Source organism: Antechinus flavipes, chromosome 1, assembly GCF_016432865.1.
Source record: "Antechinus flavipes isolate AdamAnt ecotype Samford, QLD, Australia chromosome 1, AdamAnt_v2, whole genome shotgun sequence".
Taxonomy (NCBI): Eukaryota; Metazoa; Chordata; class Mammalia; order Dasyuromorphia; family Dasyuridae; genus Antechinus; species Antechinus flavipes.
Window position 1 is genome coordinate 382,861,292 of NC_067398.1, and position 26,149 is coordinate 382,887,440.

At 33.6% G+C, this 26,149-nt stretch overlaps 1 protein-coding gene across 1 annotated transcript in view; it reads right to left on the reverse strand.

Moving 5' to 3' along the window:
* Positions 1-26,149, reverse strand: part of SLC6A3 (solute carrier family 6 member 3) — an 83,490-nt gene that overhangs the window by 18,749 nt on the left and 38,592 nt on the right. Inside the window, exons 6-10 of the mRNA XM_051969809.1 lie at positions 25,821-25,924; positions 20,531-20,655; positions 4,864-4,976; positions 3,359-3,487; positions 2,161-2,260 (exon numbers count right to left, since the gene is read on the reverse strand). Of these exons, the coding sequence (XP_051825769.1) occupies positions 2,161-2,260; positions 3,359-3,487; positions 4,864-4,976; positions 20,531-20,655; positions 25,821-25,924 (571 nt within the window). The remainder of the gene's footprint in view (positions 1-2,160; positions 2,261-3,358; positions 3,488-4,863; positions 4,977-20,530; positions 20,656-25,820; positions 25,925-26,149) is intronic.

Consider the following 26,149-nt stretch of genomic DNA (forward strand, 5'->3'; position numbering starts at 1 on the left):
TTCTTGTCCATATTTCTTTTGAGGAAATAAATATGGTTTCTGCTCCTCAAAAACCATATTTGTTTTCTTAAAAGTTGCAAGGGCTTTTTAGCTCTATACATATTCTATAGGCTAAAGGAAAAAAGAAGAAACTGTACTGTGTCAGGATATCATAGAGAAGGAAAACCTTATGGGAAAGGAAAAGCCTATTTTCTGTTGTTTTTCTCATATAAAGGAACAATCTCAGACTGTTTCACTAGTAGAAGTATAATGGGAACATAAACTGTTGACATCCCAGTAGTTGGATGAGCAATTACTGAAGAGTTTAGATTTGCTCCTTCCCTTCAAAATTTTCTAGTGTTTCTTCAGACTTCTTGGAGCATCAGAGTAATCATATGATCCTAACCTAGGGAAGGTTGGGGATGAATGGAATTTAAAAAAGAACTAGAAAGGAAGACACAAGTATTTTCACTTAAAGTCAAAAAGATTTAACCACAAAGGATGAGGAGATGGTCAATTGACTGCATCCTGAGTGGAGGAGAAGTGAAAAGAATGTAGTCACCTAACTTGACTAAGAGTGTGCTCTGGAAACCATGGATTGAGTTGAGTATTCATAGCTGCCTAGAGATCCACTTGTCTTCTAGCTTCTAGATAAAAACAACCTGGATATCTATTAACTAACATGGTGGCAGGTTCTTAGTGGGGGAAGACTATAATTCTCTTTGAGAAAGCCAAAGACTTGGAAGCAAATGGTAGCTGCAGATGCTGTACTAATAATGCAATAGAGTGATGAGATATTGTCATTGAGTTCTACATGATGTTTCCAAAGAGAGAATGATACTGTGTATGTGTGTGAAGGGCAGGGAAGGCTGGAGGGAGCTACAGAATATTTGAGTGCAATGGGGAACATATCCACAAAGAAAAGAAAAACCAGACGTGCCTTTCACTGATGCTGAGTCATGAAGTTTGGGAAGGTCCAGGAGAAAGGAATCAATTCTGTAGAAACCCTAAGAGGTTTTCCTATATGGGGACTTCAACTTCAATTTCAGGATAGCAACACAAAACTTGAGAAAGATTTTGGCAACTTTTGGGGAAGACTTTTGGAAAAGGGGATCAATAAAGGGAAAAAAATGCTTAACTTTAGGAATATTTAGTTTTTTTTTGTCAAATTGGGAGACTTCAAACCCAGGGTGATACCCAGTCTATACATGGCTCCCACCAAAGGGGCTATCTTGGTTGACTATGGAGTTAAAGACAAGTACTTTCTGTAATTTTTGCTTATTAATAACTCATTCCATGTCCTGTGCCTTGGAAGGCTGATGTTCTATTGGGAGCTGAGAACTTTTGGGGGGAAAATTGTGAAAGAGAATTTCAGAGGGTTTGCCTCTGAATATAATACATACAGATATAATTAATTATGAAATCTCCATGAGGTTTCCTTTAAACACAGTCTATTGAGGTCAGAACTGTAGGTTCTGAGCCAGGAGTTATAAATGGTAAGTTATAAGTTACTGTGCAAATATCCCCAAGCTGCCTGAGAGTTGATAAATAAGAACTTTTAACTTACTCTTTTGACATTGATGTATCACCTCCTAACTTCCATCAATATTTATAATTACATTAAAAAAACAAACCTATACTTGGGAACATATTTAAACTGTTGATATAGGGGCAGCTAGATGGCACAATGGATAGAGCATCAGCCCTGAGGTTAGGAGGACCTGAGTTCAAAGCTGGCCTTAGACCCTTAATACTTCCTAGCTGTGTGACCCTAAGCAAGCCACTTAATCCCAATTGCTTCAGAAAACAAAACAAAACAAAACAAAATTACAAAACTGTTGATATAGCACAAAGTTCAGTGGAAATTTAATTATTAGATGGGTAAGTTGATCAATGTAGTATTTTTTTTTTTTGCATGCCTTGACTAGCCAGCTTATTTATACTGTTCTAATTTAACAAAACAATTGCCAGGTCTACATTCCTTCATATTCTAGGGAGTCAGAAACTAAATTTCATGAGCTAATATTTATTGTATCTTCAAGTTAGCTTTGTCAATGAAAACATCAGTACAACTAATAAACATGCTGAAGGGAACTCAGACCTAGTCACAAAGAATTCAAGGAAACTGGGTTTCATTCCCAACCATATAATACCATCATAAAACTTGGCATCTTTTCTTACCGTAAAACCATGCAACCCCAATGGCTTCAATGAGTACCCCAAAAAGAATAGATGTTCCTGCAGCAAAATGATCCAGCAGTGTAAAAACATAAATGCCACCCTGGGAAAGAGGTAGGAGATTGTTAGAGATTCAAGATATTCGGAATGTTTAATAGCCAATATATTAATACTCAAAGATATGAGGATATCTTGCTTTAGGTATTGCATTAAATATGAATTGAGTAGAAATTATAATATAATGCCTAAAACACTGAATGTGAAATCAGAAAGATCCGGGCAGATACTTTACCTCTCTTGGACCTAATTCCCTCATCTGTAAAATGAATGTAAAAATGAACACATTACATACCTCACAAAGTTGTGACAAATAATGAGATCTAAATTTTAAAGTATTATAAGCATGTCCATTATTATTTTTGCTAAAGATCATAGAATCTAAAGCCCTCAGAGCTCATTCTTAGTTCCTTCATTTTATGTATGAGGAAACTTGGATCCAAAGAGGTCAAGAGTGTTGTTTCAGGTACAAGCTATAATAAGAAATTGAGCAGAGACAAGAATACAGAGTCTCTTTGAATTCAATGTTTTCTCCAGATCACATTGCTCTTGAGTAGTTGGTAATTACTCATTTCACAAAAGTTACTGTTTACTTACAAAAGGATTCACAACAGAATGTCATTAAACAACAAAGACTTAATGTTAAATTTAAGAGTAGAAGGGGCAAATGCTATGAAGACTACATTTTAAAAAATTAATATTTTTTTCCTTGTATCCCCTTCCCATGGGGGGAAAAATAAAACCCTCATGATAAATATTCATAATCAAGGAAAACAAATTCTTTTATTGGCCATGTCCCAAAACAACTTGACTCTTTGTTCCAATTTTAATTGGAGCAATTCAAATTCCAGTCTTAAATTCAAAATCCCTGAGAATAAATTTTAATTCAGCAAAATGCCTTGATGTTAAAGTTAAGTTCAGTGACCAAAATGGTAAAGAAGGTCTGACAAGTCAGAGGCACCTTAGAAGTTGCTGCTTTCTATAAATTCTGGGGCTTAAATTTGATCTGGCAGAACCAAATGTAATATGTAAACACTGTGTACACAGGAAAGATACCCTCATGCTTAAAGGGGCTTCTCGTCAGTAGAAGACCTAGTTCAGGAATCAAGTTGGCAGATTAACATTTAGAGTGTCGGTGACATACATTGGTGACGCAGAAGAGGGAGGTTAGAAATGTTGACAAGACAATGAACAGGGTGAACAGCTCTCGGTGCCGGTGGAGAAACTTAAATTCATCAATCAGCCCAGTGATCACAGACTCCATTCCTCCCATCTAAATGGAATAAACAGAACAAGGAAGAAATTACATGTAAAGCTCTTCGTGCCTTGCAGGGTTTGCCTTTATCATAGTAGATTTGAACAGGAATGGAAACAGGTTTATACAGTTCTATATTGATCCAAGGTGTCTGTACTAAGGCAATAGAACTACTGTTTCTTCCTTCTCATCCCAAGCCCCCTGCTGTCCAAATATCTCTTATGTGTCTCTAGGCACAAAATGATTGTGGAATATGCAGGCACATGACAATAACAGGTTTCTGAGTTGTTTCAGGTGACAGGAAAATTTCCTTGGGTGGACAAAATTTAAATCACTGATAGAAAAAATTTAATAACTATGTTGGTGCTTGATCACATCATAATTGTTCAATTGTGTAGCTGTTGCCTGATCCATTAAGTAAGGTTCCAAGCAATCATCTACATGAACCCCACAAATACAGAGTTTTGTTTTGTTTTCTAGTGTGGAATTAGCCTGGTCATGGATACAGTTTCTATGGACCAGAGATCACAAGCATGGTGTCTTAGTTTTGCTAGTGCTCCTTTCCTCCTTTAATGTTCTTAGAGCCTTTGTCTCATCTCTTCCTTGTTTTCCCTTTCTTCCTTACTGTGTAATATACTTAGCTTTTATAAATTTGATCTTGTCCAAGTAAAATATAAAGTGTTCAATAGCATTTTTTTTGTTGCCATGATGTAAAAGAATGCCTCACTCGGAATTAAGTCTTAATTAGCACTGAATTTAATGATATTAAGTTAGTAATTAATAAAGTGATTAATTAAAATAAATGTTATTCAAATAACATTGAATTGAACTACATTGGTCTCCAAGATCCAGGACAGGAAATGATTAAGGTAAAAAAGTCAGGAAGAGAACAGGTAACCTTGCACAGAGAAAGAGTAGCTTCTGTTAAAGACTTGTAAGAACTCACATGAGAAAAATAATTTATTGAATCATCTGTTCTATAATTTCCAAATATTCAAATCATGAGAATATTTTACCCCGCCTAAACCCTTTCTTTCCATCATGACATCACACATGATGAGCAAGATCTAGAGGAAATCTTCCAGAAATAATCTCTCTCTCTCTCTCTTTTTTTTTTTTTTTAAGAGATATAGTTTCTCTGAGATAAAAGAACAGCAGGAAACAATCTCAAATGTGCTCAATATACAATAAGTAGTAAGCTTGAATATGACAACATAAAGAAAAAGCATGATATTGTAATGTTTGAAGGACATCAGTCTGTATGGAATCTTGAGAAAGGATGCCCCTTTGTAAAGATCTAAATTCTAAATTCTCTTATATGGAACTGATAAAGATTTAACTCTGTCAGCTACTAGTGCCTTATCTCTGAGCATGGCTCTTCCAAGGTTACTCACAGCACTGTCGATCCCTAATGTGAGAAGCATAATGAAGAAAACCACAGCCCAGGCAGAGGACAAAGGGAGAGTAGCAATTGCTTCAGGGTAGATGATAAAAATAAGTCCAGGTCCTAAAGAGAAAGAAAAATGGCCATTGAATGATCTTTCTTCTTGATTGTACCTAAGCTATCCTGAAAAAAAAAATAGACAATTATCTTATTTGCAAAGTTTCCAGCTGAAAATATTTTCTACAGTCTTCTTTTTTTTTAAAATCTTGATTATTCATGTTTTCTTCCTTTCCCTCCCATTCTCATATCCTTCTATTATTAAGAAATTATTTTTTAAATATCTCCAACTAAAATTTCTTCTATAACAACACATAAAAGATATCATCAGGAAAATGTATCTATAGTAAAAGATATCTGATCACATAATGAATGATTGAGGAATAACAGGTGCACAGCTTGAGTGATCTACTTTGATGATGTTGGTTCAGTCATGTCTGAGTCTTCATGACCCCAGTTGGGGTTTCTTTGGCAGATATGAGAATGGTTTCTATGTCTTTCTCCAACTCATTTTACTGATGAGGAAACTGAGGCAAAGTGACTTGTGCAGGGACAACTAATAAGTGTCTGAGGTTGTATTTGAACTCAGGTCTTCTTAACTCAAGGCTTAATTCCTCTATGGTGCCATCTAGCTGCTCCAAATGATTCAGGTATATTCTTTATATCAGGAGATATCAAGGAATACCTTAAATAAATTGGGTAGATCCTTTGCAGTGAACATTGAAGAACATGCATAAAAAAAGTCACCCAGATTGTAGGTATGTATAGGTTGTATAGGGAATAGTCAAATCAGTGAGATTACAGATTCATTTGTATATTTGAGTTAAGCATTCATTTATAAAAAAAAAAAAAAAAAAAGGAAAAAACACTATTAAATATAGGGAGAACAAATAATGCAAATTATTAATTTAAATAATACATATAGGAGGGAGCCAAGCAGAGTAGATGCATTCTGTAGTCAATGGATAATGAGCACATCATACACATTCACTCTACCAGAGTCTAAGATTATCATCTGGTATTGATAGCTTGAAATACAGAACTGCAACACCATACTACCAACAAGATTTTTTCAGCATTCATTTCTGTAAGATTTTGTGTTTCAATTCTTTTCTCCCTCTCTCCACTTTCGCCCTCCCTGAGACAACAAGCAATCTAATAGAGATTAAACTTAGACCAGGAAGAATCTTGATGCCACATTGTTTTGATGAAACATAACAAAATTGATATAATTAACATCTGGCTATTTAAATTAACAGAAGGAGACTGAGGCATAGATAATGCAAAACAGCTAATTATTTCCAAAGCACATGCACACATAGCAATGTTTTGCTTAGGATGATCAAATAAATCACAAAATTTTAAGGAGCTCTAGGGAAATCAAGTCCAATGTATCTATGAAAATCCTTTACACACACACACACACCCCAAAACGTTATCCAGATTTTTTCTGAAAAAGTTTTAAGGGACATGCAACTTTTTCTTATAAAATGTGTTCCTCTTCTAGATACATCAAATCAAAATTTGATTATCTATAGTTTCCACCTTGCAACTCCAAAGTCAAGAAGCAGAAATAGAATCTTTCTTTAAAAGATACTTCACAAATGTCCCTCTACAGAACCTCTGGCTCAAATGAAGCTCAAATGAGATGATGAATGCAAAGCACATTGCAAACCTTAAAGCACTATATAAATACTAGTTATTATTATTATTGTTAGTCTACTATAACCAGTCACAAATCTAGTGATAACTTCATTCCCTGATCTTCCTATTGATAAACTGCAACATGTGATAGACTTGGCTTTTCTTAACAGATAATTCAAGATAATGCCAATAAATTTGGGATGGAAAATGCATTTGCATCCAAAGAGAGAACCATGAAGACTGAATGTGGATTTAAGCATCGTATTTTCACCTTGTTTATTTTCTTTCTCATTTTTTTTTCTCTTTTGGTCTGATTTTTCTTGCACAACAAGACACATAAGGAAATACATTTAAAAGGGTTGCACATATTTAACCTATATCAGATTGCTTCCTGTCTTGGTGAGTGGAGAAGTAAGGGAGAGGGAAAAGAATTCAGAACACAAAGTCTTACAAAAATGAATATTGAAAACTATCTTTACATATATGTGGAAAAATAAAATACTACTGAAAAAAAAAAAAGATGGTAGTCCAAATTGAAAACTCTGTATGAGAGTTGAATCTGTACAATAAGATTGTCTCTTTCAGTGTTGTAAATATTACATTTCTTAATATAGTCCAAGATCCCATGAGGTTTTATTTTCTTCTTGGAACCAAGACACACTACAAACTCATAAGGTATAGACCTCTAAATTTCCTGTATCTTTTCAGATAGAATGACTATCAAGTCATGCCTCCGCCACCTTACATTTTGGGAATTGATTTTTGAATTCAAGAGTAGGATTTTACACTTATTTCAATTAAATCTTGTATGTTTGTATGGTATAATGGACAGAAAGCTGGGAATCATGAAGACATATGATTTCTTCCTGCCTCTGATAACCCTGGGAACATCAGTTAAGCTCTCAGTGCCCCAGGTAACTCTAAAATTATAAATTGCAGAACAGGTACCAATCTTCATTAAAAGAGAAAGGTGTTTTTCTAAACTGAAAGTTACTTATATCAATGAAATCTTGGGTTTGTTTTTTTTTTTTTTTTAAAGGCATAGTTTTATATTTGGTTTATTACTTTTACCTTCCCTGGAGTCATTTTGTAATCTGCTTCTATCATCCAATATTGGCTATTCCTTGCAGCTTTGTGTTATCTTTAAATTTAATAAAGATGGTATCCATGCCTTTAAACAAGTCTTTGATAAAAAGAATGATAAAAAGTATAGAATAAATAAAAGGTATTATTGAAACCATTTTGATCAACTATATTCCAATAAAATCAGTAATTGAAAGGAAATAAATATTTACAAAATGTGAATAGCCAGATTAATTGAGAAAGAAATGGAGAATTTAAATAGAGAAATAGAGAATTCAAATATATTTCAGAGGAAGAAACTGAACAATTCTAGAAAAAATTCAAAGAATAATTAATTCTAAATATTACATAAATTATATGTGAAAATGGAAAAAGAAAAGTTTTACCAAATTCAATTTATGATATAGATATGGTCTTGATATATAAGCAGAGAGAGTAAAAACAACCATAAAAAAGATAGGTGAAAATTCCTAGTGAATATTAATGCATATATTTTAAGTAAAATATTATCAAAGAGACTAAATACACCACAAAGATTACATATCCACTCTGACCAGATTAAATTTATGTGAGGGATGCAGGATTGGCTTAATATTAGGAAAACTGACTTAATTAACCATGTAAATTAAAATTAATAAAAATAATATAATTTTATCAATATGTAAAGAAAAAGCTGACACAAAATAAATTTCTATTAAAAAACATAAGAATAACATCTTTCCTTAAAATGATAAAAAGTTTATATGTAAATTCAAGAGCTATTATTACATGTAATGGAGATAAACTAAAATCCTTTCCAACAAAATTAAAAAGTAGTGAAATGAGGACGTCCATTATCACTATCTCTATCTGATATAGTACTAGATATGCTGGCTATAGCAACAAGATAAGAAAAAAAAAACCTAGGGAATGAGCTTAAGCAAAGGAGAAACAAAATTATCATTTTTATAGATGATATAATAGTGTAAAGACTCTCTTTCCCTCCCCCAAATTTAAGTAAACAATAACTTCAATAAACCTGAAAGACATAAGACAAGTTTACAAAAATTATCAGCCTTTCCATGTAATACCAGTGAGAGTCAGTAGGAAAAGGTAGAAAGAGGAATTCTATATAAAAACTATATACAAACAACTATTTATGGAAATAAAGACAGACTTAAATATTAGAAACTATATTAATCATCCATGGGTAGGAGAAGTGAATAAAATAAAATAACAATACCATTTAAATTAACTTATCTATTCAATACCATACTAATCAAACTATCAAAGGATTATTTTAGAGAATTAGAAACATTTTTTTAAAAAATCATATGAAGGCAAAAAAGTTCAAGAATCTTAGGAGAAATAAGGAAACAAAGTAGAACAAAGGGAGTCTAGCAGTGCCAGATCTCAAACTATACTTCAAATAAGTAATTCTCAAAACAATTTGGTACTGACTAAAAAGTACCAAGATTGATCTGTGAAGTAAATTAGGTATATAATTAAGAGAAGAAAAAATACCCAGTACTTTGATATTCAATAAACACAAAGACCTTAGTGATTAAGATAGAACTCACTATTTGATAAAAATGTTGGGGAAAACTGGACAAGAGTATAGAAGAAATTAGATTTAAACCAATATATCATACCTTATACCAAGATAAGCTACAAATGGATAAGTGACCTAGGTATAAAATACATTATAAACAACTAGAGAAACATATGAAAGAAATTGTCTCAGAGCTACAGATAGAAGAAAAATTCATAACAAATAAAAGATAGAGTGGCTCAAACAAGATAAAAGAAATAATTTAATTACATAAAATTTTATACGGAGAAATATAACAAATCAATTGGGAAAAATCTAGTAAGTTTCTCTCATAAAGTTATGTAAGGTCAATAATAAATTCAAATTTATAAGAGTAATATTCATTCCCCAATTGAGAAATTATTTAAGAATATAAACAAGTAGTTCTCAAGGAAAGAAATTCAGGCTATCTGTAGCACATGGATAATAAAAAGTGTAAGACTACTAATTAGAGAAAACTTCATAGCCATCAAATTAGCAAAGATAACTAAAAAGAAAGAAAGAAATTGATAAATGTTGGACAGACTATGAAAAATAGGCATATTATTGATGGGGCATACAGCAATTCTGAAAAGCAATTTGGAATTATACACAAGATATTATGAAAGAATGTGTATCCTTTGACTCAGTTATACCATTGCTAATTCCAGTTTCAAAAGAGATCAAAAAAGATGAAAAAATGTTTCTAAAGAAAAAGATAATTGTATCAGCTCTTTTGGGGATAGCAAAAAACTGGAAATTATTGAGAAGTCCATCAATTAAAGAATGGCTGAGTAAATTGTGGTATATGAATATGATGAAATATTAGTGTGCTGTAAAAACTGAAGAAACACAATATTTTTAAAATGGAAAGGTCTATATGAACTGATGCAGAGGGAAATAAATAGAATCAGAAGAACAGTTTATATTGGAATATCCATATTGTAAAAAACAATTTTGAGGACTTTTATAAATTGATGCATAATGAAATGAGCAAACCCAGAATGATTTATACAATAACAACACTGTCAAGACAAACAGCTTTGAATGCTATAAGAGCTATGATCAATGCAATGATGAATCATGATTCCAGAGAACTGATGGCGAAATACCCTATTCACCAGACACAGAAGCAATAGATTTAAGGTTTAAAATGAGACAAATATTTTTGTATGCAAATAATAAGGAAATTTGTCTTGCCTGACTTTACATATTTGTTACAAGGAATTTTTTTCTCTTTTACTTTCAAATGGGCTGGGCAGTGAAAAGAGAAAATAAATTTTTAAAAATTAAAAACATTTTAAAATAACAGGCAAGGATATACTGTAAGCACATGCATATATATTACATATACTTTCAGATGCAGTTACTTTTTTGTTACTTTTTGTTTAATTGTTTTTCTTGGATACAGATATATCTCACAGAATGAGGGTAATTTATAAATGTTTAAAATGTAAAAATAAAACATGTCGATTAAAGTATAAAAAGAAAAAAGGTTGAGAGGGTCAAGCACTGATGCCTATAGAATCAACTGAAGACTTCTTTTCAGGTAATGTGAGCCATTAATGGCAACATAGTGAGTCTAATCATTTAAACCATGATTTAAACTACCAATGAGAGATTTTGTCAAAACTTTGTTCAAACCAAGGTAAACTATCAGCAGGATTCTGATTTGCTCATCTAGTAGCTCTATCAAAAAAAGAAACAAGTTTTCTATCATGATTTTTTTTAACTAAGCTATGCTTCATAGCTTTTAATGACTTTCTAGGCTTTTAGAGATCATAGCACAGTTCAGAATGTGGCTAGAAATCAAATCAATCTCGTTTACTAGTGTAGGCAGTCTTCATACTCTCTCTTTAAAAATCAGTACATTTTCTCTTCTTTAATCCTATGGTACTTTTCCTATTCTCCATAATTTGTGAAAGATTGCTGTCATTGGTACAGTAACTCATTTGCTAATCTGTTCAGTAACATAGTATCCAGCATAGTATCTAACTCATACAATGTACTCATATAAATACTTGTTGATTGTTTGATTTTTCAGACATCTTTTTAATCCAGCTGCTCACTTTTCAAATTTGGTTTTCCCTTTCTGTTTTCAATCAACAGCTCAATGAAAAACAAACAAAAAACTAACTCTGGTTTCCACAAAGCTTTCATTTTTTTCCTCCAGGATTTCCTAATCCTTAACGATACTTCCTAGATTTATTTTGATAGCAGTATTTGTCACCCACCACTTGAATCACTAGTAAGCTCTGGGTAATAGTTATTGTGTTTGACAAATCTAGGTGGGGGTGGGTGCTTCATCATATCCTAGATATATTCCAGATATATAAGCACAAACTTCTTATCAGGTTGACAATGAACTATGCAGTATTAATCTTTCATCAGAGTCACCAATCATTACTATTCATTTTTTCTTCCACTAATCCTTTCAAGTATCATCTTTCTTTTGATGATAACTATGGATCCATATTGTCAATTTAAAGTCCACAAATAGCTGATTTTTCCTTAAGAGAGAGTTCAGCACCTCTTTTTACAGGAAGAGTTTGTTAAATATGTTCAGTTCCAACTATTCAGTGATACTTTCCTCCTTTCCTTCTCTGTGTTAAATTCTTTCACCCTTTCCCCTGAAAGTCCTTTCATTTTTTTGAGGAACAATTAATTTTCCTCCTAAAATCCTGGAATATAGAGAAACATCTCTTCAATAGTTCTACATTTTTTCCTAGAAGGAAGAAACATATTGCATATTAAGCCTAGATAAAAGTCACGTGGTCATGGTAGAAAGACAGTATGTACTCTATGCAGTTCATTGCAAAATTCTCCTTGCCCTTTATACTTTCTGGAAGCAAGATCTGCCTTCTCTTAATCTGGTTGGTAGACCTTGTGGCTAACTGGTGAAGAACTGATATGATAAATTTACTTTTGATACCAATTACTTTTCCCCTGTGGATTCCTGACCTATGAAAGTCTTCTGGACATTTTTCAAAAGATGAAGCTAGCTTGTTTGACTTTCTTTGATTGGTTTTTAGCAGCATCCTGCCAAAGTCACAATTCAAAGAGCAGCTGAGAACAGCTGGCATCCACAGGATGTGGTTATTTAGTAGAAGTCAGTTCACAACTACTCTGGGTCTTCATCTTCTAGCTTCTTTTTATGAAACAATACAGAATCACTTTGCATTTCTTGCACAAATACTTTCAGAAGATTACAGAAGAGTTCAAGGTGATAGAGGGAAAGGAAGCCAGACTGGGATGCAGGCAATGTAGAAAGTTTATGTCTTTTATGACTTGTGGACAGTAGTTCATAATTTCCTTAAAATTAATACGTATTTTATATAAATTATACTAGAAACAAGAGGTAAGACACAAAACATTCTCCTACCTCTTCTATTTCTTTTATATATTTATTATTTCTGCTTGGAATTTAAACTAATTATTTTGAAATTGACACCAATTGCAACTCATCTTCCAAGCAGCACTATTTGTTCAGACATATTTACTATTCTTGGTACTATTTAAACAGATGGCAGTATTTAGTCAAAATAATAAGTTGTTTTCTTGACTTTCCAAAGTATTAAAAGTGAATTTGACAAATAAAATGGAGATTGTTGTCTACTTCAATGACTATTAAATGAAATTAGATCTAACAGTCAATTATGATCTAATTTCATCATCAGCTCCATGATTTCTACACTTTTACCTGCCTCTGAGATAGATACTCCTCCTCTCCAAAGGCAATGTTTTCTTTAGTTTATTCAAGTGATAATCAGAATAATCATTTTATATGAACAATAAGTCACTGAGTGAGCATTAGTATTTATCATTTACAGTCACAATAATAGTTAAAAGGCTTCTTTGGATTTATTGCTGAATTGTTATTGTCAGCATAGGAATTAAGCATAAATAGCAAGCACTTCTCACAATTGTCTGTAACTAATAATACTTTCAAAAAAGACAGACTAAATCTTTAGTTCTTTTCTCATTGTGTTATTTCTCTAGGATCTATAATTATTCAGTCAAGTATTTTTCTTGAAGCTATCTACCATTTAATTATTGCCATCATGATCATTACATAAGTTGACACACATTGAAAGACCAATTCAATTCAAAGTTATCTAATCTCAACTAGGCCATTACTGCTCAGTGGCAATTCTTTTATTTATTTTTTCTGATTAACTGGGCTCTTCTGTGCTTACACCAGATCTAATTTCTCTCTTCTTGTTCCTCCCACATGCTGCTTTACAAAAACACCATCTATGGCTACCTATCAACATTCCCAGTCCTATACTTCAATATCCCACTCTCCCTTTGCCTTTTTTCTCCATTTTTGTTCCAGTCATTGAGGTTAAAGATATCAAAAACAATCTTTCTACTCATGTCCACCTGTTCTAAGAGCATAACCTATTAATCATCCCTCACTGTCATCTTCAATCTCTCCCTAGTCATTAGCTATTTCATTACTTTGGATGTTGTGTATGCTCAAAAAAAAAAAAAAAAAAACCAAATAAGAGCCATGAAAGCCATGCTTATTTAGCCCTTTATACATTAACAGTTTTCCAAAGAATAAGAGGTGAGAAAATGCATTATTACAAATAATGCCTAGAAATTTGGCTGTGAAAGTAGAAATATAGAATTATAGCTTGAAAGGATGATATTATAGATATTTTCAAAAACTTGAAGCATTATCACTAGAAGAAGGGTTAGATCTGTTTGGCTTTGCCCTCGAAAACAGAAGCAAATAATTGCAAAGTAGTTTAGGTTTGATAATATGATAAATAATTAGAGCTATCCAAGTGTAAAATAGATTGCCTCAAATAATGTTGGTTCCCTTTAAATTGGACATTTTTGAAGCAAAGTTTGGATGGCTGTTTTTGAAGTATGTTGCAGAGGGGATTCTTTTTCAAATGGTCATTGAAATCTCATTCAATTCTGAGACTGTGATTCTTTGAATGATCAAAGTGGTGAACTGTTGGTAGAAATGGGAGATGAGTCCTAAAGCCAAATAGGTTGTGTGCCTATAGCAAGGAGAAAGACTATGTATTTCCCAGACACTGGAATAGTGAAGACTGGATGAAATAAAGGGATTCTGAAATGTCCAAAAATAAGGGAGCAAGATTATAAGCAAATAATGAACTCCTCCAGAAAGAAGTCTGAAAAGCCTGAAAGCCAGTAGATAAAAAAATAATTTCTTCCTAGTCTGTATAACTATGGGATTTTTCTGACTTCTCCATCATGCTTGCCTCTGTGGCTGGTATCTTTGGGTACTCCTTTCCCTTCTTTTCAACTTTATTTTGTGTTTTGTCTTCTCCCACACATTATAAACCCCCTGAAGGCAAGAGATGCCATTTTTTCTGAATATTTATATTTCCAATACTTAGCATAGTGCCTGCATGTAGTAGGGCTTAATAAATATTTATTGATTATGACTACTGACTACAAGATCTAATTCAGTGTATGAAGATGGATGGAATGAATCTCTAAGTAGGAAAAGTTATAGATGGATGATAACAAAATGATGATAAGGGAGCAAAAGCAAAACATAAGAAGAATGATTCTTCTTAGCCAAGAATTTTGAGGTAGCATAGGATCATATATTAGTGCTAGAAACAAACTGAGTGGCTATTTAATTCAACCTCTTATTTTTACAGAAAAGAAAACCGAGGTCCAGAGAAATTAAGGGACTTGTTCATATTCACACAGGTGACAAACATCAGAGACAGGATACATAGTCCTCCAACTCCAGAATCAGTATTCTTTATGCTGTACCATACATCCTTTCCAAGGAATACTCAATATTAGAGAGGGTGGCTGGGACTGTATTATCTCCTGGAGGGAGTTGTATTTCCATAAGCATCAGAATATAGAAAATATATCATTAAAAATGATTGCAAATGAATGCAAAATGAATGCAAAAATTGCAAAAATTGTGACTCTTATCCTTCCAAGTTCAAAACACCAGTCATCTGAATTCCTGAGCATAAAGGCAAGGAAACACAACCTCTAACCTTTTCCAGATTTTCTCAGAGTAGCAAGATCCTGGAGAAATAGCTACATATCTAGGAGGTGGCAGTTTAGAAAGATGAGCATGCAAAAAGGTGGGCTTGAATATTCTTGAGTTCTATTTCTTCTCACCTTTCTCCTTCTACCCTATAAAAGATCCATAATTCTTAATTGGAGTCACTTAATTTGTGATAATAAAGGCCTGGCAAACTTGGCTCCTCATATAAGCCTATCCAAGCCATAGTAAAACATGAGATTAGATAGGCAAGCTCCCCCTTTTCAAACTGGAAAACAGTGTGGAAGAGAGCATAATCAGGTTTTATGGATGTCTTATAACATCCTTTGAACTTTTTGTAAAAAGGTAAGAACTATTAATAGTTAACCATTCTCTACTTTAAGTTCCCCTTTGCGAACTGTCATTTATCTATTTTAGAACTATTGTGAAGATTAATTTTGATGTGACTGCCAGTAATGGACAATAGAAAATAAAACATAAATGCTACATTAATAGTTCTATTCTCTCACCTAAGCCAGTGCCAAACAGCTTTAAAAAACTCACAACTTTGCTTCCTTCCAACTTCTCTAGGTTGACCTACCCAATTCTACATAGTTAACTCCCTCCCCCCCAAAATCTATTGTCTTTCTCAGATAGGTATCTCTTCTAACTGTAGCCCTGGTTTCAACAGAATCCAAAGAATGGGTGGGGCTTGATCATAGGCTAAAAATACAGAGCACACATCATAATTCTCTGGAAGTGAATTGTAGACTCTATGCTGAAGTTCATTTGTGTGAAGGAAGCAAAAAGAAGTATAGCACAAATAACTAACAGAAGAAAATTCAATGATCCTTTATATATTTTTTGGACATCTGGTATAATTTTTTTGCATGTATTTAAGAATGAAAATTTCTCCTCTCAAGTCCTGCTTCAATGACTCATGGCATGAAAGTGATCATGACTTCCCAAATGAAATGATCAAATATGATAAGCACATAATAGGCATTTTGATCTTGTTCAGTTGTATCTGACTCTTTGTGATGGGATTTTCTTGGCAAGAATGCTGGAATAGTTTATCATTTCCTTCTGCAGTTTATTTTACAAATTGCACAACTCAGGCAAATTGGGGTTAAGTGACTTTGCCAGGGTCACACAATTAGGAAATGTCTGAAACCAACTTTCAACTCAGATCTTCCTGATTTCAAGCCCACTGATCTATCCATTGTCCTACTTAACCTTCCCCTCTCCCCCAAGTAGGCTCTATCAGGGGTCCTCAAACTTTTAAAATAAGGGGCCAGTTCACTGTCCCTCAGACTGTTGGAGGGCCGGACTATAGTAAAAACAAAAACTTTGTCTTGTGGGCCTTTAAATAAAGAAACTTCATAGCCCTGGGTGAGGGGGTTAAACGTCCTCAGCTGCCACATCTGTCCCGTGGCCATAGTTTGAGGACCCCTGTGTAAATGCTTATTCCTTCCCTTCCCCTTCTTCCCTTCTTGAAGGGTATATCACTGTGTCCTAGTAAAAAGCTTTGAGTACAGGCTACCAAATGGACTCTGACTTTTTAAAAGACTAGCCTAGGTTCAACAACAGAACATTGATCACTAGATGATTAATATTTTGAGGTCCAACAATTCATGAAGTAATAAGATCAAATAAGTGCCTGATGTATGGTGGGCACCATATAAATGCTCATTTCTCTTTCCCTTTTTTCCCCTTTCCCCCCTTCTTATTTAAGCATGAAGAAAACCCATCTACCAATTATATCACATATTTTTTCAAGTATTGAATATTAGGAAAGTAGGTAATATAATAAGTATGCATAGGAGTAGGAATCAGCAAAGTCAAAGTTCAAATCCTGCCTTAGACATTTAATAATTGTGTCACCCTGGATAAGCCACTTTACTTTTCCTTGTCTCAGTCTCCCCATCTGTAAGACGGGGTTATTAATAGCACCTACCTCACAAGGTTTTATTAAGAGTCAAATGTAATTAACTATCTAAAGCACTTTGTAAACCTTAAATTGCTACATAAATACTATTATTAATAAAAGATTTGCATTCCTTGTAGATGCATACTAATGGATTAAAGATGGAAATGATTAGATATATTGAGAGAAGGAGGAGTCACATCAGGATGCAAATCATACCCCATAGAATAGAAAGTTTAACCAAAGATAAATTTTTAAAAGTTGATCATAATTCTAACATGTTTGACATACACAGGATATCAAGTCATATGATATGTTTTTACTTTTCTCAAAGATATACAGATTCTAGCAATTAATGTTTTTCTATTTCAAACTTTCTAGAACCTAAACATATTATCATGGTGATGTGGTATGGTTCCTGGGAAGTCTGTAGCAATAACCTTAAGACCATATGACCTTGAGGGATCCCAGATTTAGAAGTGGACGGAACTCAGAGGTTAAAAATTCTCTGTTTACAGATGGGAAAATTAAAGTTGCATAGGTAAGACTTAAGGACATAAAGAGAGGTAGGACTTAAATATAGGTCCTCTTTCTGATCCAGTTACAGATTTCTGAAACTTCCTATTAGAAGGAGTTAAGAACAGGCTATAATGTACATTCTAAACTAAGCTTTTTCATCATTCCTAAATAAACAGAGGCACATTTTCAAATAGAGTTTTTGCCTTTAGACACCTCTACGGATTCCAAATGCCACAAACGACGCACAAGAAGGTATCAGGAAGCTTTGCAGAATGTAATATCAACATCCTCTTCTTTCATTTCTTTAGGTGGGTTAATATTTTCTGGAGAATTAAAACCATAAATGACATTTACTTTGCTTGTCACTGAAGCGGAGGGAAGATTTTAACCTTTACTATCAGGGGTTAATGGAGGTTTTTATAAGCAGAAGCACTTACTATTTATAATAAAGGGCAAAACCAGCAGCAAAAAATGCAAAAATGTAATAGTGAGTAAATTCCACTAGCATTGGGTCTTTTTTTTTTTTTTTTTACACTTCCTTCTCTAATTCTGTCCCAAGATTTTCAAATGTTCTATGGTTTATAATTATACGAACACAAGTATCACTTGTTCAACTGGCCTAAGTATAGCCCTAATTGAATTTTAAGTGGAAAGAATTATCCAAACTAGAAACAGCACCTCAGGGAAATAGCACCAAAATGGGCATTGAAAATTGTCAATGAGACCAAGGATGGACAGAAGCAGCTACACCCAAAGAAAGAACACTGGGAAATGAATATAAACTGCTTGCATTTTTGTTTTTCTTCCCGGGTTATTTATACCTTCTGAATCCAGTTCTCCCTGTGCAACAAGAGAACTGTTCGGTTCTACACACATATATTGTCTCTAGGATATACTGTAACCTATTTAACATGTAAAGGACTGCTTGCCATCTGAGGGAGGGGGTGGAGGGAGAGAGGGGAAAAATCAGAACAGAAGTGACTGCAAGGGATAATGCTGTAAAAAATACCCTGGCATGGGTTCTGTCAATAAAAAGTTATTAAAAAAAAAAAAGAAAATAAAATTGTCAATGAGTAACAACAACTATAGAAAAGGAACTGCCTACATTGTCAAATAAGTGGTGACATTAAAAAATGTTCTAGAGTGAAATTAGCTTTAGGATTACCTGAACTCATCCAACTTTCCAAAAGCAAATAAATTACTCAACATGCAGCTGAATTTTCTAGAGACTTCCTGTGGCTCCAAATTGAGATATGATTTAGGACTACTAGTCCTACCAAAACACTGTATGAGAATGTGCTCATTTTTGGCTTTTCCAAAGCTTGGAGTTTTCTTTTTCATTTAAGTGCTGGTGGAATAAATTATTCAAGTGAACATTGTATTTTTCATATGTATATATGAAAGCTTGACCCAGTCTCTTTTTTCTAAACCATGCATAGATTATTCTTTTTAGACATAGATTGTTAAAAATGGAAGGGAGTTTAAAGGTTGTCTTAAGCAATTTATGCATTTTATTTCAAGTCTAACATCTATCCATTTGACCTAATTTTTGCCTGAACATATGAAGACTCTTTTCTGCCAGTTTGCTTTCTCCCTGCCATTAACCTCATTTGTTGAGGTTTTTCAGTCATTTTTCAATTGTGTCCAACTCATTGTGACCCCCATTTGGGGTTTTCTTAATAAAGATACTAAAACAGTATGCCATTTTCTTCTCCAGCTCATTTTATGGATGAGGAAACTGAGGTAAACAATTGTGATCTGCCCATATATAGTAAGTGTCTGAGGTCAGATTTGAATTGAGCAAGATGAGTCTTCTTGACTTTAGGCCTGGTATTCTATCCACTGTGCCATCAATGCTAACATTCTAGATGCTCAAAGGCAAAATTTGAAATTCATTAACATGCTTTCAATTGATTTCATCTGGAATTATATTTAATTTTTAACTTTTCAACTGGCAAATTAATTGAACAGATTTACTCTGGGCACAACAGTACTAGAATCCATCTAATGCCCCCTTACCTCCTCTAGGATGAGATATAAACTCCTTTATTTGCTATTTAAAGTTCTCCACAACCTGCTTTAATATATTGCTCCATTTTATGCACTCTAAAGTCTTACCTAACTGGTCTTCTGGATGTTTCTCACATGTGAAATTTCACCTCCTGTGTCCATGTTTTTATACAAATATTTGCCTGTATTTGAAATGTACTTCATCTTTTACCTCCATCCTTTAGAATCCCTTGTTTTCTTTATAGCTTGTATGAAGCTTTTCCTGATTGTTTCATTTAATCGTGTCTCTCTCCTTAAATGAACTTGTAATTATTTTCTCTATGTGCTTTGTTGTTTCCCCCTCTATAAAATGGAAGCTCCTTGAGTGGAGAGCAGGAATGATTTCATTTTTGGCTTTGTATACCCAGGATCTACCTAGAACTGTGCCTGGCATCATAAATGCTTATTGATTGATTGATTCCCTTTTATCTGACCCTGTTAACCCATAGAGTAGCATCTGTTTAAAAAAAAAAGTATTCTCATAATATAGATAACCTATTCTATGGGAACAGTCTTGAGCCTCTGTTTTCCAGCATAAATATAATATAGGATATTGAGAAATAGACTGGGAAACTTTCAAAAGAAACCAATATCTTTAAGACTATTTAACCATGTTGCATTTTGAAAGTATTTTAGGAGAGCTCTCAACCATTCTAGTGAATGACTCAAATAGAGACCCTCATGTCACTTTAAGACTTTCTCCTCCAATTTTGGGAAGTCTGTCACCTTCTTCTAAGAGGAGTTTACAAATGACATGTAGACATCTAAGACAAAATGTGTCAGGACAGGATTAATGGCTAAGAAATTCATGTCAGAGTTTCATGTGTGAGAACTGGTCATCGTCATATACTCACCATCCTTGGCCACATCACCAATGGGCACATTGTGTTTCTGTGACATATAGCCCAGAAAGGAGAAGATGACAAAGCCAGAAAAAAAGCTTGTCAGGGAGTTGACAGAGGTAGTGATAATCGCATCTCTGGGAAAACACAAAACAAGTCATTATGAAGCAGAGGAAGATTATGGGAACAGATGTAATTTTCAACTCATTATTTTTAATTTACTGAGACTTGAAGAAGTGGGGATAAGGGGGAGGGCAGGGCCATAATTTAAGGCATTTTTGTAAAGGAGCCTGTTTTTTTCAGAATGAAAATGACCACTCTATCAACTCGGTGATTAACACAGTAGTTTCCTGCAAGCTTTTTATCCAGAACAGCTCTCCTGTGTTTATAGTAACCCCACAGAAGACCAATACCAATCTCACCTCGAGGGACCTTTCTGACCTTCTGATGAATATACTCAAGTGGGCATCTATCTGCAAACAAGAGTGTGAGTTGGTCAGTTTCTCATGGTCCTGTTTATTACTTAATAGGGGACAGATGAGGAACTTTTTTGCAGAACCTCCTTATCTTCAATGGCAAAAATTCATCAGTGCTTTGTTTTGTTTTGTTTTGTTTTGTTTTTAAAGCACAATTTGGGCTTAAAATAGAAAGGAAAAAAATTTCCCTAATCAACCTAGACTATGCAGCTTCCTCTATCCATTCTTTTGGATCTTTTGTGGAAATGAGATGAATAGAGGGAAAGAGAAGAAGTGAGGACAAAAGGTTGAAGGAAGGTAAGTGAAGGGAAAGATGAAAGATAAAAGGGGAGAAAGAAAGCAGAAGTTTGTTCCATCTTGAATGCAACCTGCTCAGATGTTCAGGAGCTGAATCAATTGCAGTGTCAAAAGAAAAGGAAAAATAAAACTTCTTCTTCTCCCTCCCGTAATTTGAGTATTAGATATAACCAATCAACAACATGGAAGACTGGAAGTTTTTTCATTCCACCACAAAAAACAATTAAAATAGGAACCTGGCCAGCTATTGAGTGTATTTCCCTGATTTCACCAAATACTGATCATAAAAGAAAACCTGTGCCAAAAGGTTTTTGTACTGCCAAATTTTGACCATTAGTATGTTTCTTACAACAATGTATCATGGGCATATTGACTTTTTTTCAGGGTAATATACATTTTCTAGGTGAAGTTCAATATAATTATTTGATAACTAAACTATAACTAAATAACTATACTACTTAGTGTAGTTATTTAGTCCTGTCTGACTCTATGACCCCATTTAAGTTTTCTTAACAGAGATACTAGAGTGGTTTGCCATTTCCTTCTCCAGCTCATTTTATAGATGAGGAAACTAAGGCAAACAAAGTTTCATAAGTTACTTGCTCAGAGTCTTTTAGCTGGTATGTGTCTGAGGTCAGATTTGAACTCAGTCTGGCTTTAATCCTGGCACTCTATCCACTATGCCACCAGTTAACTAATTTAGAAAATGCTTCTCTTTTCAAGTTGATTTATGTACAAACACACTCCCATATTGAAAAATAAAATTTCTGTGACTTCCACCTAATTACACTTAGCTGATACATACAGAAAAAACTTTGTTTTATGACTTCATTTGCGTTCATATATAGAAATCAAGGTATACCTAGATACATTTACAAAAATGACAATAAAAAGGAGACTTCTGGGAGTCCATTTAGTATAGTATCAAAGAATTATTCAGATTAAGTGGGTGATGAAGACAAATTGGAAACAATATTTCATGGGACTTTCCTAATGTTTTGCTTAGATCCACAATTTCACTGGGGTAGGAAACCATCTCTACTAATACAGATTAACAACTATTCTACAATTTAAAGTTTTAAAGAGTGTTCTGGGACACAGAGAAATAAAATGACTTGCTCAGGATGACGTATTGGACTTAGGGATAGTACTTGAAGTCAAGTCTTAATGACATCAAGGTCAGCCAATGTACTGCTTCTCCTTAACTAATTTAGCTTTCAAAAGGTTTCCTCAAGTAATGCTGGTCAGTAAATGGATATAATAAGTAACTGGATAGAGAAGAAACCTGGCATCATGTATAGATAGCTGTTCTTAAAACCGAGATGTGGGTGCAAGTCTTGTCTCAGACATATACTAGCTGTGTCACACAGGGAAATTTACTTAAACTTTTAGCCTTTTAGGTAGCTCTCTGGACTAGAAGTCACAGAGAAAGTGCCAAAGTACTCAATGATGTCATAGTTACAGTTTTTATCCTTATGCCAGAAATATAATACAAAAATTAAAATCTATGGCATTTAAGTCAAAGAAATAAAGGTAGAAATTCCTGAACTGATTAAAAGTCCTTATCGGCATAAAGTAGGCACTTATTAAATGTTTATTGACTGACAGAGATAATAAATTAAAGGATTTTAGTAGCATTCAAGAAACATGATTGGAAGAGAGAGAAATGACTAGTCCCATGGCAAGAGTCGAGGATAAAAGGAGTAGGAGCCAGAGGATGGCAATCTAAATTCTTGGAGAGAATTCCCAAATTGGGGAGATTATAGATTCATTTGAATATTTTAATGGAATTCAATGTGTATATTTATACTGTTTTCACAAAGTAACATTTGAGTTGTTACGCCTTTCTTAAATGAAGGTTCTAGGATTAAATAATTCATTCCATAAATAGTAGAGGAAATGGGAAGGCCCAGAATCATGAATCATAAAATGAAACAGTTGTAGAGTTGGTAAGGATCTTAGAAGTTATCTGGTCCAACCCTTAATTAAATACATAACTTTCTTCTACCATCCTCACTCAAGCAATGGCCATTCAGCCTCTAGTCAATCACTTAAGTATAGGCTAGGAGGAAGGGTAGATATTGAACATTCAAGTTCACAGGAAGACTCTTGATTTCTAGTATCTATCATAACCATTATTATTTGGACAAATTATGTTATTTTTATTAAGCTTCTTAGAAAACTGATCATTGATCACTGAATGATCATTGAAATGAAAATCCAAACATTATTTTTCAGATTGAAAGTGCCTTAGTAAACAAATAAACAAATAAATTGTTTTATTAGGCAATTTGGAAGGAGATTCCATAAACTGATTGCTAATCATTATTATTACTTTTAAGTTTTTACTCCATAAACATTATTTAAAGCAATCAAAATGTCCAGAAATCAAGCTTTGTTTTTTCCCTGTTATTCATTTGGTCTTCCCATATTCCTGTGTACAGTATCTCTTTTGATACAAAAGAAGGTAAATAATCAGTCTATAAAGGTCAAAGACACCAGCTTAAAATCCCTGGGTTATTTTCAGTCAGATTCTTTGGTCAGTGAATTCATGTCAACAAGCTGCATGTTATCACTTTTTAAAAGGCAACACAGCCCAAAATTAGTTTACCCAATTGCCTCTGAGGAGGAAAGAAGAGAAAAGAGAAAGCATTTATTAAGCATTTGTTAAGCACCTATTGTATGCCACACAGTATGCTAAGTATTTTATAAGATTATCTCACTTGATCAGAGATATTATCTAATTTGATCTCATCTGAAAGAAGAAAAATTTAGTAACATGGTAATAAAAGGCAATCAGATTCCTTATTATTCCCATTCACAGACTCATCCAGGGACAGGCTAGTGCTACTAACAGTTATTTAATGTTCTTTATAACATATTTCAGATTTTCCTCTGCAGCAGTGAAAGTAATCGATGAGAGTGTAAATAACAATTTAAAGATTATCTCTATAGCATGTTATGAATATATATTTTGAATGTTGTCAAACTCCTTAATTTGGTATGTGCTTTCAATGAGCTTCAGATTTTCTAGTTTTACTCCTTTGGACTAAGATTAAATATCATTGATTTTAATTTCAGATTATATATTTTTTCATTTTTGACTTTGTACCCCCAGGATCTAGCATAGTTTCTGGCACACAGTACTTTAATAAATGTTTGTTGATTGATTGATTGATTGGCATTTGATCACATTTCTGTGAACTAGAAAGGGAGTGGGGCAGAGAGGGGAAAACATTTAGCAATAACAAGAAGTGGGAGCTAAGATGATAGTATGGATCGGGGAGGTCACTTTTGTGATCACTTAGTATAAGAAGAATGATCCCGACAGCATCATTGTTTTACATGAGATTATCATATTTATAATAGTCTTCAATAAAAGGTTAACTTAAGCTTAGAATCATTTGTTTAAGAAGATAGGGAAATATGTCAGATTTAAATTCCCCTAACCTAGTTAGGTTCAAATCTTGCCTCTCTTACTTGAAATTTATGTGAATTTGGTCAAGTCTACTCTCTAGGCCTGAATTAAATGATTGTGTAAAATGAAGAAGTTGGACTACATAACCTCTGAAGTCCCTTTTAGTTCAAATATGATCCTGTGATCTAGAAGAGATCTTGTTGTTTAGTTGTATCCAACTCTTTGTGACCCCATTTGGCATTTTCTTGGAAAAGATACTGGAGTTGATTACCATTTCCAGATCATTTTACAGATGAGGAAACAGAAGCAAACCAGGTTGAGTGACTTGTCCAGGGTCAAATAGCTAGTAAATGTCTGAGTCCAAATTGGAACTCAGGAAGATGAATCTTCCTGATACAGAGCCAGTGTTCTATCCACTCATCCACCTAGCTGTCCTAGAAGAGCTCCCAATAAATATAATAATGCCAGACTGCTGACTACTATTAGGAGGAAAACTTATCAGGAAAATGTGAGGGACTGAAAGTGATGGTGTGGGAGGGATAGTAGGGGAAGGCTGAATTTATAAAGAAAAAAAAATGTAGGTCTTATCAGGGAACTTTTCAATAAAATTTTCAATTCCAATACATGGATACTCTTAAGTGTCATCTAGATTCATCAATTCTAGAAACATGAAAATCCTATGGAATTAGAGGGGTGATATCATTTTATTCTTTGTTTTACACATTTAATATGTATATTTTAATTGACTTTAGACAAACATCCTTATTCTAATTTTAAGTTATTCAAAAAGATAGTGTAGGAGAATTGTTACCGTGCAGTCCCAAAATTCATGTAATAAATATATTTCAATATGATTTATTTCTTTTGCAATTTTTTTATTTTATGTATTTAAAAACATTACTCTGATGAATCCACAGGCCTCACCAGGTTACCTAAATCTATGATACACAAAAAAGGTAAATTGAAGGTCTACTTTCTAAGTTTTATAAGCAGTTTTCTTTCTTGTCTTTCAGGCAATGACTTCTGTATCAGTTATTTTAAAATCTCAATAAATAAATGACCCACCAGTTGATTATTCAAATACTTTAAAAGATAAGAGTTCAGAGCTTACCTATAACAGTTGTTAGTAAATTTATTGTAACTGGAGAATGCTATTAACACACCAAACCCAACACCAAGAGAGAAGCATATTTGAGTGGCAGCATCTATCCAAACCTACAAACAGATCCAGAACCAGATACACAAAAGAAGAGAGAGAGAGAGCAAGAAAGAGAGAAAGCTGTTATTAGAGATAATTGCAGGAAACTCATTCAGTCCAAAGATGAAAGATAAGAATTGAATACAAAGTAATTTTGCAAATTACTGCTGCATGCATGCATGTACCCAATCTTGCCCCGAGATTATTGTTTTAGTTATCATGTTCTGAGTTCTTGCAGAGGG